The 18,457-nt window shown below is 40.7% G+C and overlaps 1 protein-coding gene across 2 annotated transcripts in view; it reads left to right on the top strand.

Annotated features, from left to right (window-relative positions):
• The window catches only part of LOC148040197 (uncharacterized), an 89,230-nt gene extending 75,002 nt beyond the window's left edge, over positions 1–14,228 (top strand). The window contains exons 8-9 of one of the 2 annotated variants that reach the window (XM_087697513.1): positions 7,664–7,870; positions 13,620–14,228. In XM_087697513.1, coding sequence (XP_087553639.1) covers positions 7,664–7,870; positions 13,620–13,928 — 516 coding nt within the window. In that variant the 3' untranslated portion in view covers positions 13,929–14,228. The remainder of the gene's footprint in view (positions 1–7,663; positions 7,871–13,619) is intronic. The other variant, XM_087697515.1, reaches the window with a different exon arrangement.
• The last annotated feature ends 4,229 nt before the right edge of the window (positions 14,229–18,457 follow it).

Raw genomic sequence — 18,457 nt, forward strand, 5'->3', positions numbered from 1 at the left:
AGGTTGAATTCCACGCAATTTGGACATCAACACTAGGTAAAATTTGGTGATTTTACTGAAATTGCTCTATTTTGGCAAAATTGGCTTGTTCTATGGATAACAGAGAAAATGCACAAAATTTTGGGGCGTTTGACCGTTCGTGTCAAATTTTATGCCCTGGGTACATGTACAACAGAAATTGCAGCTAAAATTTGGGATTTCTCATGTAATGTGATGCATATGCCCTTGGAACAGCTGTAATCAGTTGGATAATGCTGTAGCACATGGTTTGGTGCTTCTGAAAATTTAATTATAGATCTGAAATCTGTGCTTCTACGTGGTTATTTATTGCTGGTTGGTACTTGTTTGTACCTTGGTCACTTGGGTGACAGTTTTGGGCCTGCATTTGCTGTTTTTTGGTCACATTTGGGTTGAAAATCATGGCTGGCAGCAATGACAGCAGTAATCTGATGCACATAAAGAAGCTTGAAGGTGCACATAACTTTGCAGTTTGGCAAAAGCAATGCTACAATATCCTGTTGCAAAAGAAGCAGGCAAAGCTGACCAAAACGGAAGGGGCAAAGGCCGCGGACATGGAATAGGACAATTGGGATGAGTTAAATGAGCTTGCATGCTCAACCATAGAGCTATCGATTTCTGATGCCTTGCTGTTTAACATTGAAGGTTTGGATTCTGCATATGCTATATAGACTAGACTGGAAGAACTATATGTATAGAAGAGTGTTGCAAGCAAAGTGTATTGGCTGAAAAAGCTTATGGATTTGCGTGTGAAAGAGGATACAACAATGTCTACTCACTTGAGTGAGTTTAACTCCATTTTCAGCCAACTGGTTGCCTTGAAGTTCATGATTGATGAGGAATTTAAGGCTACTTTCTTGCTTTGCACTCTACCAGAGAGTTGGGATACATTCAGGACTGTTATGAGCAATTCTAATATGATCCTTTTGTATGCTGATGTAGAGAGTGCTCTACTTATGGAAGAGATGAATCGACAGAACAATGCATCCAGTAAGTCTTCTAGTGCTTTGCATACTAGGGGCAGATCACAGCAAAAGGGAAGATATGATAGCAAGGGACACAGTAAATCATGCGGCAAAGATGTGAATGTCATCATTGTGGCAAGAAGGGTCACTTTAAACGTGATTGCTACAAATGGAAGAAATAGAAAGGAAAAGGCAAGAAGACATATGATAGCAAGTTAAGGACAGTCAGTCTAAAAAGAGCAGTGTAAAATTTGAAGAGGTGAATGTAGTCACTTATGACAGTGATAGTGGAAGTAACGTACTCTTTGTCTCTTCACACTTTGGTGCACATGCTTTACTTGCAGATATAGATAATGACATGTATATCTGGATTCTCGATTCAGGTGCTTCCTTTCATGTCACCCCTTATTGAGTGGTTCTCTGTCTATATAGGCGGTCGACATGGTGTTGTCCATCTTGGGGACAACTATGCATGTGAGATTGTAGGTATTGGCAGTGGGCAGTTACTGTTTCAGCATGGCTCTGTCTTTACACTTCAGCATGTACGGCATATACCTCAGCTCAAGAAGAGCTTGATTAGCACAGGGCAGCTAGATGATGATGGTTTTCATACCACCTTTGGTGATGGAAAATGAAAGATCTGTAAGGGATCTAGAGTGATTGCCAAAGGTTGTAAGAGTGATACTTTGTATCCACTTCATGTATCTAGTATGCATGACCATGTTGCCGTGACTGAGCAACCAAGTGTTTCTTTGTGGCATGGTCGGTTGGGACACATGAGTCAAACATGAATAAAAGTGCTTTTTCGTTTGGGTTACTTGCCTTGTCTTCGTTATGCTGATTTTGAGCACTGTGATCATTGTATTTATGGCAAACATGTACAAGCATCTCATAAAAAGTCTTTCTTTGTTTGAAATCTTCTTCTCTAGAGTTAGTACATTTAGATGTATGTTAAATGTCAGGATTATCTTTAGGGAGAAAGAAATATTTTGTCACCTTTGTCGATGATGCTACACGGAATGTATGGGTTTAGCCTATTCGTAGCAAGGATGAAGTGCTTGACAAGTTTAAAAAATTCTTGGCATTGGCTGAAAATCAGACAGATAAGAGTCTTCGCTTTGATAATGATGGGGAATATGTGTCCAAGGCCTTTCAGGCATTTTGTGATAGCAAAGGGATAAAGAAGGAGCTCACTGTCCCTCATAATCCGCCCCAAAATGGAGTTGCAGAGCGTATGAATCAGACCATATAGGATAAGGTTCATACGATGCTGTCTCATGTTGCATTATCCCATGGTTTCTGGGCAGAGGTTGTTATGACAGTCATTCACTTAATTAGTCGGTCACCAAATAGGTCTTTGGGGGAGGGGGGGGGGGGGGGGGGGCAAGCCACCTTCATATGCTTATCTGAAAGTGTTTGGTTGTGAGGCTTTTGTGCACATTAGTAAAGAAAAACGCAGCAAACTTGAGCCAAAGTCCTGTAAATGCATTTTTCTAGGATATGGTAACGAAGGTGAAATGGGGTATAAATTGTGGGATCTCGAGAAAAGGAAAGTAGCACGTAGCAATGACGTTATCTTTCGGGAAGATCGCATGCATAAACAGCCCGAAAAGACTGAGGAGGTCTGTAGGGTTGCATTCCGGGATGAAATACCTTTTGGACAGCAAAACATGCTCATTGTACAGCAGCAAATACTTGCTATAAATGAATCTGTAAATGCAGGAAATGATGCCGGAAATGATCAGCCAGCTATTGCCCATGAAAATGAGCCACAATATGTGCAGGAACAGCCAAGATAGAAAGCTGTTAATGCTGATTTGTAGGCTGAAATGCCAGGACAACATGCTGAAAATGGAAATTTGCAGGAACATCCAGCAAACAATGACTGTTGGGTCAGGAAATCGTCTAGGGCTACTAGACAACTTGACAGATTTTTTCCTGGTGCAAACAATGTGGCTGATTATGTCATATTGACGGACTGGTGAACTGTCTTGCTTCAAGGAAGCAATGGACAGACAGGACAACAAAAAATGGTATAAAGCCATGTTGTTAGAGATGGAATCTCTTGAGAAAAATGACACTTGGGACTTGGTGCAGTTGCCTAAGGGGTAGAAAACACTTCCATGCAAATGGGTTTACAAGGTCACTTCTAGTTCCTCACCAAAGTACAAAGCAAGATTGGTTGCAAAGGGGTACAAGTAGGAGTATGGAATGGACTTTGATGAGATTTTCTCTCTTGTAGTCAACATGGCTACATTGAGAACCATTTTTGGGCTTGGTTGCAGTTGAGGATATGGAGCTTAACAAATGGATGTAAAGACTGCATGAGGACATATATATGCAGTAGCCTGAAGGGTTTGTTGAACAAGGGAAAGAAAAGATGGTATGTAAACTCAAAAGGAGTTTGTATGGGCCGAAACAAGCACCAAGAGAATGGTATCATAAGTTTGATATATTTATGCAAGCAAAGTCGTCATGGTAGCTTTGATATGAAGGATCTTGGTGATGCAAATCACATTCTTGGCATGCGAATACTCAGAGATAGATCGACATGCTTACTCTATCTATCTTAGCAGGAATACATCTCCAAGGTTTTGCAGCATTTCAATATGGAAGGGGGGGAAAACAATTGAAGTTCCATTGCCTCCATATGTGAAACTCAGTGCAGAGGATAACCTTATACTGATGATGAGAAGGCTGAAATGGCCAAGATACCATATGCTTCAGCTCTTGGCAGTTTGATGTATGCTATGGTTGCTACACATGCTAACATTGCCTTTGCAGTGGGAGTGATTAGCAAATACATGGTAACCCTTGGCAAGAAGCATTGGGATGCAGTGAAAGATATTATGAGATACCTCAAAGGCACAAAGGAGTTGTGCATCTGCTTTGGAAAGCAGAAGGCATCTGTTGTTGGCTTTACGGATGCATACTATGCTGGTCATGTGGATTGCAGAAAGTCCACTTTTGGGTATGTGTTTACTTTCATAGGAGGAGTAGTCTCTTGGATCTCTAGGCTACAAAAGTGTGTTACATTGTCTACTACAAAGGCAGAGTATGTGGCTGCCACTGAGGCATGCAAGGAGGCTTTATGGCTTTCACGTCTGGTGGGAGAGCTTGGCATCATAGAGTTACCTGTTTTCCATTGTGATAGTCAGAGTGCTATCATGCTAGCACGGAATCTTGTCTTTCATGCAAAGACAAAGCACATATAGGTGAAGTACCACTTCATTAGAGATGTACTTGACAGCAAGAGCATTGAGCTTGTCAAAGTGCATAGAGATAATCCTGCAGACCTTCTCACGAAGGGTCTTCTAGCAAAGCGGTTTGCTCATTGCCGATAGATGATGGGTGTTGGATAGATATATGTATTTCAGTGTTGTACATACCTAGACTTAGCTGATTTTTTTCTCCTCTTAAGGCACATTGCCTTTAGGTGGGAGGTTGTCGGGAATAAAGGCCTTGTGCCTTTAAATGTGCTCGGGTGTGAACACACCCTTAGCACTTGTACTTACACATATATATCTATCTAAAAACCTAAAGGTACACACTCGTCATTGTACCTAAAAACGTGCTCACTCTCTACTCTACTCTATCTTACTCTCTCTGTCTCTCATTGCGCGTAATGACTGACTGTCTCGATCTCCGTGCCTAACCCGTCACTACAGACTGAAATCTGTCAGAGACAATATGTAGACTGCTGAAAACTCAGCTTATTTATAGGCTGTAAATAAATCAGTAAATGATCAGGTCGGCTGCATTAAATGCAGCCGACTGCAGTCACCACGTGGCACTGCTGACGTGGCCGTGTCCAGGAAATGACTCTCAACACTTCTAACATCATACTAGAGGTCTGATGTTTTGTGCATGTTAGAAGTCATGTTGTGAGAGTGCATAATGCGCGTAGAAGCATAAACTGTAAGCTCATAAGCACTAAGCACTGAACAGAAATTAAAGAACTCAAAACTGACCAGGAGCAGGCAATAGAATACATAAGAAAGCATGAGAGCTCGGAGTACACGAACATGGTACAAGGCCCCCTGCGTGATCAGTAATAGCGTTCCCAATATCTCCCTTGAATGTCCTTGAACTGAATGGATAGTGTGGAGTAGGAGGCTATATAAAGAGCTTAGGAGGCTATATAAAGGGCTAATGCATATCCTACCTTTTTTATAGAATTTTCCTCCATCCATCAGAATTGAAGCATGATTAACATAAAGGGGTGGCCCCCTGTTAATGCATCACTGCTTTTGTGTACAATCCTTTGCTTTGTGCAACCTCAAACATCTGGAGATTTGGCATGCTATGATTTGCCATTCTGAAATCCTTGATGGATTAAGGCATAGGCTATTACTACTTTGATTTAGTCTTAGCACAAAAGCTTTGCATGATGCGAGATGACTATGTTAGGTACATGCTATAGATTTGTACAATGGTTATGTGTGCAAGAAAAGCTCAAGCTAGAGCTAAGAGGGTTGTAAACAAGCAACTATGATTGCAAATTTGACAGTGCTGTTGATTATGAGCGTTATCGCTACTGTTTGAAAATTGAGACTCACAAGACAATTACTAGACCGTAGCAGTTGCCCTTCTAGCTTACTTTTGTATGTGACTAGTGCTGTACGCTTTGACACCATCAACATAACCGAATGAATAAGGATAAAATGGTAAGCCCCCTCTCAAATCTGAAACAGTCGGAGTGAGAAGATCAATCCTTGAAACAAAGACTATGAGATAGGCTCGTAAAAAATTGTTCGGAAGAAATTGCTTCAAAATTAGAGCTTAGGACTAGGGGTAAACATTGTGAAAAAGCAGGGTAAGATAGGTTCATTTGTTTGGAAGAAATTAATTGCTTCAAATTAGAGGTTAGAAGGACAGAGGGTAAACATTGTGAAAACAAGCACGCTAACAGAGTGCATAGAAATACAAACTCCTTCAATTATAGATGAATGTTCATATAGATGGAATGCAAATCGAAAAATAGATACATGGACCTCTACACAAAGTGAGGTATGAGGTACAGTGATGCGCAGTGACTAGTTGAATCAGCTCATCCTAATAAAGAGCTTGAATGAAAGGCAAAGGCTTGATAGAGCACAAGGTTTGGGGACACTCAGAGAGGCAGTCCAGGCTGTGTGAAGCTGAATGTAGAGTTGACTGCCTTTTGTAGTAGACCAATAGCATTGTGGCATGCGGCTCTGTTCAGGGCAGCGGTTGACAATAGCCACAGTAGGCTCTATTCTGATGACATCAGTAGTGTGGACACTTACACAAGCTGTTGTGATCACCTAAGCTTGGGAGTGGGCAGCAGAAACCTGCATTTCATAGCATGAAGCAATATGTAGTAGTAGGGATAGCAGCCAGGACAGTAGGACAGTTGCAAAGGTAGCATGGAGGGTGACTAAGCAAAGTAAGATCACAAGAGCATATAATCTCCCAGTATGTCATTGCACAATTATTCAACATCTACATGCTTTGTGTTCTTCAAACCTTAGCTTCAAATTAAGAGGGGAAATATGTAGGATGCAGACAGGGAGATCCCTCAATAAATAGATGTAGCACAATCTCCAAGCATGGCATTATACAATCCTGCCAACTCTTGGTGTGCTTTTTGTTCTTCAATCCTCATCCCTGAATAACAAAGGGCAGAGATATAGGCTGCAAATAGTGAGATCCTTCAATAAATGGATCGTAGTTGACAGTGATGAATGAAAAGAAAATAGCTCTTTAGTACCCCAAATGAAAGAGTCCATGCACTTACAGATGAAGTCCAGAGCTTATTTCCTGTCCAATCACAAGGGCAAAATAGGTCGGGCAGTAATAGGACATGAGGAAACACTCGAAAAGAATGAAAACAACAAACCACAACCCTCTGTTTCTCTTGATAACTCTTCAGCCATAGAAAACATGGATACATGTATGAGTTTTAAAATGATGGAGAAACAATTTATTGACCATCCCCTCATCATTTGCAAATAAAGGTGATATGATCTGATTTATGTTTCAGTCTTTAAAACAACCTTGTAAGGTGATTAAACATTCACTCACTTCTAGAGACCTAGGCACTAAGTCAAACATGGGTCGTTAGGCAAACATATGTGTCCCTCCAGTTAACTGTCATCCCAAGTTACATTTCATTTGCAAATAAAGGTGATATGATCTGATTTATGTTTCAGTCTTTAAAACAACCTTGTAAGGTGATTAAACATTCACTCACTTCTAGAGACCTAGGCACTAAGTCAAACATGGGTCGTTAGGCAAACATATGTGTCCCTCCAGTTAACTGTCATCCCAAGTTACATTTCCAGGAGGTTCGAAAATTGAGTCTTTACATGTGCCCTTTGGCTCCAAGTGTGAATAATTCTAAAAATAAAAGGGTGGTTCAACATTCATGTTTTTAAGTAGTTTTTTAGCTCTAAAGAAATTTGCCACACCTGCAAATATATATTTTTAATGCAGTAAGATAATTCCCACTTGGACAGATAACTTGTCACGTGAATGGATTGCACAACTCAAGTTGTTCCTAAAAGTGGTCACTTCTACGATTAAGTCATTGAAGATAAATCCTACAAACAAAAACTAGCAAGCACACACAAATATTTGATGGTATTTTCTAATATTTCTGATTCAGTTCAACATAAGATTAATAAGTTATTTTAAATGTGGTCTTGCTATTGCAGCTTGGTCCAGCTGGCTCAGGTAAAACCTGGCTTGTGCTTGCAACTTTATATAAACTGGTAGTGAAGGGTACAGTGAAAGTTATAATGATGCCCAAGGGTGAGCTTAAGCATATGCAAGGAGTCCTGGAAGAGCTAGCAAAAAGTTGGCAGCTCCGTTTTGTTGTTGTGGCTGATGGCGTCTCAAGTTCCAATGATTTCACTTCCTTGGTGAGCTTTGTTCATTAGCTTTTTCTTGATTAGCTTGCATAAATGCTTGTAAGTTCCTGTATTACTTTTGCTCCTACATGCATTGTGCGAGTGATCTTCCATTATTTACCATATTCCCAGCCTGGGTATGTAGTATAAGTGACATGGTGTCTCATCATGAAGTACAAATCTACTCCTAGAAAGTGCTACCATGTTGACAGTATAATGTAAAGCAAAATTGTCATGGGGTGCTGGCTTCGCTGCTCTTAGTTATCAAGGCTTGTGTGTTTGGATGGACAACTTGTGTGTTGGGGGGGCGATGATGGCTCAGATCTGACATGATGAGGGTGATGGGGTCATCTACTTGGGAAATTGTGGATGTCTCACACCAGGGTGAAGTTGTAGCTCGTGCCAGGGAAACTCCTCGTGATGAGGGTGGCTTGTCAATGATTGGGGGAGAGTTATTTGCGGGGGCCAAGGAAAGCTATCTAGTGGCAGCCATTGTGAAGAAATCTATGAGCACCTTGTCCAGGCACTTTCTGTCCAGGTGAGCCTGTGATAGGAATAGCGGTGCAAAGGAAGGGTGCACAACCAAATGACATAGTTGTCAGGTACGAAATGTACGATACAGTACGGTACGATATTAGTAGGAAAAAAAATAACTTGATTATTTTGGACTAAAGATAATAGAATAGATATTTCAAGTCTAAATAGCAATGCTATTAGAGTATATAAGATGAGTACTTAAGGGTAACATGCCAAAACCTAATGCTGCATGGGCAACATGCGCTACTGTCACCTATAACTTATAACTACATAGATGGGAGTGGATACATCATACATGCATGATCATACAAATAAGAGAAGTGTGGGCTTGAGAGAAATTGTTTGAATCTCAAATAACCTAATCTCATGGGAGAATCATATTAATATAAGGAGCATTTAGCTAGTCCCAAAGTGCAGTTTGAATGGAAAAGATGTATCTATTAAGTTGGTACCTTATGGTACTAATATGTAAGGTACGGTACCTAAAGTATGGTATAGTATGAAACCTTTCGTATGTGGTACTAGTGCAACTATGGTTGAGAGAGAGGAAGAGGCTAGAGAGAGAGAGAGAGAGAGAGGAGAGGAGAGGCTTGAGAGAAAAAGAGGGTGTGAGAAGCTTGAGAGAGAGAGAGAGAGAGAGAGAGAGAGAGAGAGAGAGAGGCTCGGGGGAGAGAAATAAGAAAGAAAGAAGAAAAAAAAAGAAAAAAGAAAATAAAAAAGAAAGTTGTAGGCTTGAAGGAGAGTGGCCAAAAATTGCCTATTTTTTCGGACTAAATCGTACAGATATGTACCATACCGTACCGTATGGATCAGTCTGTACTACATACGGAGACAACCTTGCCAAATGAGAATGAACTTAAGAGAATGGCAGGAAAGAGCAAGGCTCCCAGGCTGTGAACTCTGGACAAAATGTGTTGAAGAATGATGTGAAATATGTGCAAATGAGATTGTTTACAAAGAGGCACTAGCGAGGGAATTGGTCGCCTTGACTTGAAACAAATGATGGATGACCTAGAGTTCTGACCTAAAGCAGTGATAACAGGTAAAAATTGGGCATTTAGACACTCGCACATGTGCTCATGAAGTTGGGCTGGACCTTGATTTTAAACACCCTCTCAAGGATATATTGGAGAAGATGATACAAAAGACACATGTACAATGAAATGAGGCAGAAAACATGGTTCTTCCATTCTTTTGACTAAAGAATGATACAATCAGGGAGGTCCAACTGTGACTTGAAACAAAAGATCGCCAATGCTGTTGATGGGTAATGCCTTGGTAAAAGCTTCCAATGAAAATGTCTGGGGTTGAGCTAGGAAAATGTACTTGGGCTGTTGAATTATCTGAAGAAAGTCGTTGCTAATCCTAAATATTTGAACTTTGAACTCAGAAGCTAGCAAGATTGGAAACCTCAATTAATGTACACTTGAAAATAGAAAGATCCTTGAATATTAGGTAAATGCCATATGCAAGATGAGTAGGAAGAATCATAGAAACAGGGAACGGCAGTTCCAGACCTTAGGAATGCGTTCCAGGATTCCAGAACCCCTGAAATGGCCATTCCCTTTCCCTGGCCCCTTCCATACCATTCCCTGGCCATTCCATGGTCACAAGTCTGCTAGAACAAAATTTTCAGTATTTCTTTCTAAGAACAAAATATCTAATCACCCTTCTGTTTCCTCGTGCGCGCACCAAAAATGGGAGAGCTCCATCAGGGACTACTAGGCTGGCCTGCTCAAGGACATGGAAATGGATGGGGATGAATGTGATTTGCTCCATGTGGGACCAATATAGCTCCTATAGGAACATGGATGTCATGTGAGCGCGCGCGCACTGAAAATGGGAGAGCTCCATCAGGGACTAGGCTGGCCTGCTCAAGGACATGGAAGTGGATGGGGATGAATATGTGATTTGCTCCATGTGGGACCAATATGGCTCCTATAGGAACATGGATGTCGTGGCTCCTATAGGGAGATGGATGTTGCTATCTGGGATGGAAAGGGCCTCCTTTGGAGTTTGAATGTCTCCTTATAAGACTGACATGGCTTCCAGTGAAATATGTTTCAATGCCATGTCCTCTGTAAAGTAAGGGGAGTCAGCGAGTCCTGAAAAGAATCATGTGAACAGGTAGTCATCCCTCAAAAGCAAAGAGCATGTAATGGATGAATATCATGAATATGAATAACTCATCAATAACATGAAAAATACAATTGTCCACTATAATGTTTGAAAGATACAAGTGGCCTCAGTTAAGGTACCAAACTCAAAAGTCATCAATAATATTATCCTCAAGCAAAACTACATGAGTGACTGAAGTGAATGTACTATCACAAAGTGTAGTAGGATGGCTAAGTGTATGCTCAAAGAGATCTATGAAGCCAGAATTACAAAGAATCAGCTTGTACCACAGGAAGATAAGCCTATTGGATGGATGAGGAGGGTTGGCAGGGGCTGGTGGAGATCTCTGGGGGAGGTTATTGGGGAGCTTGCCGAGCAAGATGAGGCAGAGGTGGGAAGGGAGATATTGGAAAAGTAAGGGATAGGAATGAGAGGGGTAAGATGGCCGTGACAATTGGATAAGGAGGCTCCACTTGCAAAGCAGAGGGCAAGCCTCAAGGTCATCCTCTGAAGGATAACATATCTTGGTTTTTGGAGGTGTATGTGATGGAGCCACATAGGATTGCTTACGTTCATGACCATAATCATGAGCTCGAGGTGTGAGCCGATGTACCTTGACCTCCTTGTCTAGGATAGGACCTCATGTGAGGCTTGGAAGAACCAAACTCGGCCTCTTCATTCATGCATCAATAGCAGTGAATGGTGGTCTCTCTGACCATGTAGGGGATTTCACTCCATGTGGGGAATTGTTCTCATTGTTGTTGTCATGGTTGCCACAGCTGTCATTTTGCTGTTTCTTGCTGCATCCCTGTCTGCAGCCCTTGGAAGAAACAAATGACCCTTGAAGGGTATAAGTAGCTTCTCCATGGAATGAATGTAACTTTTTGCACAATACACATGATATAATCATCATCTTAGGTCTGTTTGGCCTTTTCTAGCTGACCCATCAAATCAATCAACTGTTATACCATCTCTGTGAGGACTAGGTCCTTCTAGGTTGCAATCAACAAGCTGCTCCTGCAGCTGCTAATGGTGAAGGTTGTCTATTCTAGCATATCTATCCTTTATCTTAGTGCAAGGAGTTTAAGCAGTCTTGTATTCACTGGCTACAGCAAATACCTTTGCAGAGATGAGGGAGACAAGGGCAGCCAAGGCGGCCTGCTCAACAGCAATGAACTTATGAACCACATCACGATCACACTCATTTGGGAGTGGAGTGGTGCCTTTGATATATTCCCAATGTGAATGCATCTTCAAGATAGTTTTACCTCGGAATTGTTGCAGCTGATGTGATCACAACAGGGGCCAAAACGATGAAGCATGCTGCTGGAAATGATGGTGCTGATATTGGTGCAAGATGCAGCTGTGCTAGACACAAAACTGACTGCTGCTAACATTGCTGGGCTATGGTGCTGAAATGCAGCATGCTATTGATTGCAGTGGGGTTGGGAGGGCTGGCCAGCAATAGATAAGTGCAGAAAATAATGAGGACTTGCACTGAAGCAAGGAAAATCTGATGTCAACTGCTACTCCCACAGAAAACACATCAGTTTGCTGTCTATGGTCGTCAGTCATGTTGGAATGTTGCCACAATGAAAGAATGTCTGAAAACTGATGTAAATGCAGCCTCCTGCTGTTATAAAGGGTTGTTGGGGATGAAGGAAGCACTGAATGCTGCTGTACCAGCAAGCACAATCAGCTCTGAAACATTTTGGCACAAGAAACATGTGTCTGGAGTGCAACATTCAAGATTCAATGGTGAGGATGAATCGTGTGCTTTGATACTATGATGGAAACATGGGTGCTAAGGAAGGGTGAACGGCTGAAGGAAATGAAGGCAAGAGAATGCCAAGAATGAGCAAGGCCTTCAGGCTATGAAGTTATGAACCCAGGTGCAAAATACTGAAGAATGGTATGGTCTGGAGTGAGTGAGTGAGTGAGTGGGTGGGTGTGTGTGTGTGTGTGTGTATGTGTGTGTGTGTGAGTGAGGTAGCCTATAAATAGGCATTGGTTAGGAAACTGGCCACCTTGGACCTGAGGTGAAAATGGTGACATGTGGCAAAAACTGGACAGCCAAAAAATTGTGTACGTGCCCATGCTATGACTCTCAACATCCTGAAGACATTCTACCATTGTTATAGTCCTCATACTAGTGAAAATCATGTTGACAAGAGCTTAGCCACAACTGAGAACAGTTGGCATGTTGTAGCTGCAGAACCACGATATCAATGATTAAGGTCCTTAAGGGTAGTTACCTCCACAAAGTAGAACATCAAGGTTCTGCAATGAGGTCTGTCTTATAGATGATGCTAATCACGGAGGGAATGTCAATTGCTCAAAAAATGGTCCCTCTCTAAGATTTGTCCCACTCAAATGCCAGTAGCAAGAACAATGCCAAGACACTGATGTGTGACAAAAAGCAAAAGTATACCGATGCACTTGGAGAAATGTTAAGGATCTCTACATGACTGCTAGAGACAAACTTGCAAATGTCTAGAAAAGGAACAGCAAGCATTAGCTCAATTGATTCTATGAGTACAAAATACACTTCTTTAGTTTACAAGGCTACTTCAACACCCACTCACATGGGTGGAGGTTGGTGACCTAGGATCGCCTCCCGTGTGGTAAGGCCTATGGAGTCCTCATAGAAGTGGAGGGTTTAATAAGGCCTATTCACTCTTCATAGAAGTGGAGGGCACCGAGACGAGTGAGAACCAAATTTTTCCTACACCTACGCGCCTCTTCGCATGGAGCAGCAGAACGATGCCTCCTGCAGTAAATGCCCAAAAACTTTTCTGTTCGCCTGAGAAATGACGCCAAGGATTTGCAAACTACTACTCTTTAGGGTATCGTCTGGCAATGGAAGCTCCGTTATGAAATTTGTGGTAAACTCAAAACTACGCCAGGTGCGAGGGCCCCCTAAGTCTATGAAATTCTGTGAGCTTCTGTCTTGTTTATGAAATTTCATGCATCTTGTAACCAATTAACTTGATGCAGCCAACGAATTCTGCAAGAACTTCGTATGTATAGATTCTGTAATGCGTTGACATAGTATGCAGCGAACAGTTTGATAGAATTGTCGTTCATGTCAAATCGAAATGTACAGGATTGGCCAGCCAATGTTCTATTATGTGCAACCTGCACTTGCTCAAGTTCGAGTGTCGCAGAAGAAGCTGGCAGCAAGAAGACACCTATTTTGCCAGAGCTGAGCGACATCTTCGGTACGACTTTGCATTTGGAAACTCTAAACGTGGACTCTTTCCTCCTGACGGTACAGGAGATTTTAGATCGCGATCCAGCTTCTGACAGACAGCTAGAAGGCATCAGAGAACAGGCAGCACAGTGGGCAGAGAAGCGGAAAGTACTGTCTGTAAGAAGTGCAGCTCAATTTGTCAAAACTGTACCGGTGGCTTAGTGAATGTCTCTTTTTTGTAAACGCTTCATTTATGACCCGGTCTACTTAGATAAAATATTAAGATGCCCTACATTCTTTTATTTGAGTAGCACATGATGTATATAGTTTGTTTCTTGCAAAAAATTTAATTTGCCTCATGGGAAAAAAATATATACTAGGGAACTGTTAAATGACACTTTAGTGGCCCCTTTACCCTAGTAGAAACACATTATTGGAACCGGCAAATTGTAAGTCGAACTCCTATTATTAGAACCATTGTGAGAGTCACATTCCCTTTTAAGTTAACCACTTGTGCCACTTTACATAGGCTCATATCTATATTTGCACTAAAATGTCCTTAATAGTTCTTTCACCATGCTTGGGAATAGGCCCTTGTAATGGTTCCATTCTTGAGAAATGCATCAGGCAAATAAGTGAGAATAGATAGTTATTCTCTATGACATCTTGCATTCTCCATTCATCAAAAGGTAAAGTCTCCTTCTTTAGCCTTTATAGTGAGCTTTTCCTTTGTAAGAAAATAAAATGGTAATTATTATGGGAATATTGTAGAATACATAGTCATTCTAAGCTTTACTCTTCAAGAAGTTTTTAGTAGAAGTAATAGTAAACTCTTAAGATCGTGGAATGGTATTTTTTAAAACCTCTTTTTTTGGAATGTATATGAGAATTATTGGTTGATGATTTTCTTGAATTCGTTTTTCGCAAGAGCTTTGATGCTCATATGAAGACAAATATTGTTGCTAAGTTTGACAACACCTCTACTTCTAGTGGTAGCATCCTAATCAATAGGATTTCATATGTTTTTAGCAAGCTACGAAATCATCATAGGAGGCTTTTTTGTGCACTTGAAATGGGATCCCACATCTTTCATGATAGGATTGGTTTGTGGCATGAGATTTTGTAATACAATTGACTTCACTAGCATCTCATTGTATTACAAAATCTCATGCCATCCCCCTTATATGATTAGTGATTGTTGAAAATGATCTTGATGAGTATCTTGTTTGTGTGGATTTTTCCTTGTGAACAATTAATTGATTGCAAAATAACATTGATTTAAGTTTTGATTGTCTTTTGGACCTCCCAGGCCTACGTTGTCAACCTGCATACTAACCTTTTTCTCATTCCTTATCACAATGCTTAGCTAACATAATGCTAATCTTGGTGGGACAATGGTTAACTTTTGAATGCAATGCATGGGTATTCATTCTATGAAAGAAGTGTTAAGTTGGACTTCATGATAGATGCATTGCACGAAGTTTGAGTAGATCAAGAGGATCTGTGAACCTTAGCAAGCATTGAGATTTGTGGGCATAGTCAATCACAGGAGGGTGATTTAAGGCAAGTCTTCTAGTAGATAGTTGGTAGACTATGGAATCTAGTGATGTATAGAGTCTTCTTATGCTCATCCTTCATGACTATCCTTGTGAGATCTCTCCTTTACACACTTTTGTCAAGAACTTAAATGAGGTTGCTTGTAATATTTTCGTTACTTAGTTTATTTTAATAAACAATGTGCGTATATATTCCAAAGAAAATTGATTTATGTTGCATATTCACAAATGGAAAAAAACTGCAAAATCTCTACAGGATTTACAAAATCAGGATTGGTTTATTAGAATAGTTTGAAATCTCTAGAATCATGTTTAGATGACTTAATTTTCACTCTAGATGGATCTAAATATATACTGTGACTTATTTTTGGGATAAGTCCTACAATACAAAATATCGATAAAAAGAATGTGATTTACAAAAATCGTTATTTTCGCCTAATTTTGATGGATTTTTACAAATTTGTCCACGTTAGCTTGTCGACTAGATGCGTTCCGATCGTTTTAAGTACTCGAACGTTTATATTTGGAGATTATACAATGAAGTTATAATCCAAACAAGTTGCATGACAGAAATAAACGAAAATCTTTGTTAGCGATGATGTCATAAAAAACGCTAAAAAGCAGGCAAACTCTTTATTCCTCTCTCCTCCCCTCCCTCTCACCACTATATAAACAGGGGTAGAGCGTACACAAACATGACATAACGAATCATGTAGAAGTCTCTGTTGTTATTGACGTGACGAAGCTCGGCTACAATCAACCTAGTCTCTCTCTTTTTCTCTCTCTTCAACTCTATGCGGAAGCGCTGTCCATCAAGCTTCTCCTATGGCTCTTAAGAGACGACGAGATGTTGAGCAAGGTCACACTCAGAGCTTCCCAACACGAGGAAGTGGTCGTCGCTGTTACTGAGTGAGGAAACTTAACACGATGCTGAAGCACAAACGGAAGTTAACCCCGAACCCATTTAAATCGAAGAACCAGCAATCCCACAACAAATTGAGGTTGGGGCTATAAATCATAATCACGATGGATGGCCAAACGGAGATAATAAGATTTAGTACACAAGAAAAGCATTGCTTTTTAAGTTATTAAATCTACAATTTCCTAATAAAGGATAAGTTAGTCCGTTATATAGATTATGATCTCTTAGAAGGTACTTAAACTTACAAAAGAAACATGTTGGTATTATCAAATGATTCTTAGGAAAGAACAAGGAAATTGATGGAGGGGATAGATTCTATGCATCGCATTGACAACTGTGTTAAAATGTCTTATGGTTATGATTGCTTTTGGATTTGTGAATGATGAATTATGGCTCTTATGATTTCGCGCTTGCATAGCCGGCGGACGAATTGTGGATTGTGGTGGTTTGGGACATTGGGGTTCCCAACCCAATGCTCCCTTACACTCTGCGGAATGTGGAAAAACTCACATGCGGATGGGGGTCCTATGCTCCTGAGGGAGGTAGGCATTTTTAATTTTGATTACTCGAGCACCTGAGAGGGCAAAGGGGCGAGTGGTAAGTGCCTCTGTTATGTAGGACGGTTCCTGAGGCTCAAGGAAGCTGAGAGGGGCTCTGAGGAAGTAAATTTCCTTATTGATCGCGGACGGAGTGCAATCACATATAGCCCAATCCCGAGGGATTGGAAGGCCCTATCCTAGGCTGCACGACGTATTTCTGCGAAAAGACGGTTTTGTAACACTCTGCGGAGTGATGGCTCTGGATGTTATTATGAAATAAAATATCTTATTTTTCGAATTGTTTGTTATGTGCTAAAGGTTGAGTTTAATGAACCTAGTCTAATGGAGTAATAAAAGCAAGCTGATTGTATATGTCTAAACAGTATGGTAGTATGCTTTGTTAATTAGAAAACTAAGCAAACCCATCGAGGAAAGTGGGAGGCTTCGATCTTGACGATTGGACACTTGAGGCTGGGTGGACCGGATAAGTCGGGTAACTTTTCAACATTAGATAGAGCTGATTAAATCGTGACCCTCCCAATATCAGTAGGATTAGTAATCAGGTTTAACACCATTTTAGGGGGTCGGAGCTGAGATTTTACCTGATGGGTAGGGAGATTGAGTTACACTCTCCCATGTCTCTCACTCTCTTTGAACCAAGTGCAGTGTTAATCTCACTCCTACCTTTGTTGATTACAAAGTGGTCTTTCTTAGGTGGGTGTTAGATTGTTGTTAGGGGTGACTTGTCCACGCTTCCCCTGTGAAGTAGAATTGAGATTCCCATGTTCAGCTAAGTCCAAGGTTTCCCATGGGAAGACGGGATGGTTATGTGCATGGATATGAATTTCAGTCGACTACTAGAGGACTCCTCCAGGTCTGTTGGAGGAGGAACCTCACACGTGGTATCAGAGCTTAGGTTTCAAAAGAGCTTTTAGTGTAAGGTTAAGTAGTGAACATATGAAAGGAATTAATAAAATAACGACACTTGTTTGAAGAAAACTGTTGTTGAATATCTTGCACTAACACTAGCATACATATTGTGCTCATCAGGAACTTAGTGATGAGGAAGCTACACATTTGCGGGATATTTTTCCCATCATGTATCAAGTAGCCTTAGGGTCAAATAAATTCTCATACCGCGAGGCTATATTTGAGATAATGAAGATGATATTTATTTCTCCAAGTGTATTGCAACCTCCTTCTAACTCATGGTATATGAGAGATTTATGGCCAAGAAAAATGTCACATATGGAGATATATTATAGGCATAACATCCTTATTCATTATGAACTATGGAGGATTCGATGGGTTGAACAACTAAGGATAGTTAAGATATATCTTTTGTTCAGTGCCTTTGCTGAACGATTACTAGACATTGGGGATGAGCCTGTAACTGAAACCTTGTGGGCATATTAGAAAGTGTTACAAATAGTACCACCCGAAAGAGGAGTTGTAGTACCAAAAAGGCCTTATTTTGGTACTGGATGTTTTGGTTATCCCCAAGAGCCACCACATTATGTTGTTTGCCATGTACATGAGAATTCCCCAAGATATAAGAATATAGACCCTGATACTTTTCATGAGGAAAGGATCCATGAGATGATGTATTGGTAGATCATAGTATGATCAAATACATCTTTGTAAGTACTTTTCATAAATATAAAGTCTCATTATTGTTTTTGAAGAGCGCGAGTTATGAGCTTATGAGCTCATGATGATAATTGAGCTGTTTTG

Source organism: Lygodium microphyllum, chromosome 2, assembly GCF_053477565.2.
Source record: "Lygodium microphyllum isolate KBCC chromosome 2, Lygodium_microphyllum_v1.1.10, whole genome shotgun sequence".
NCBI classification, from domain to species: domain Eukaryota; kingdom Viridiplantae; phylum Streptophyta; class Polypodiopsida; order Schizaeales; family Lygodiaceae; genus Lygodium; species Lygodium microphyllum.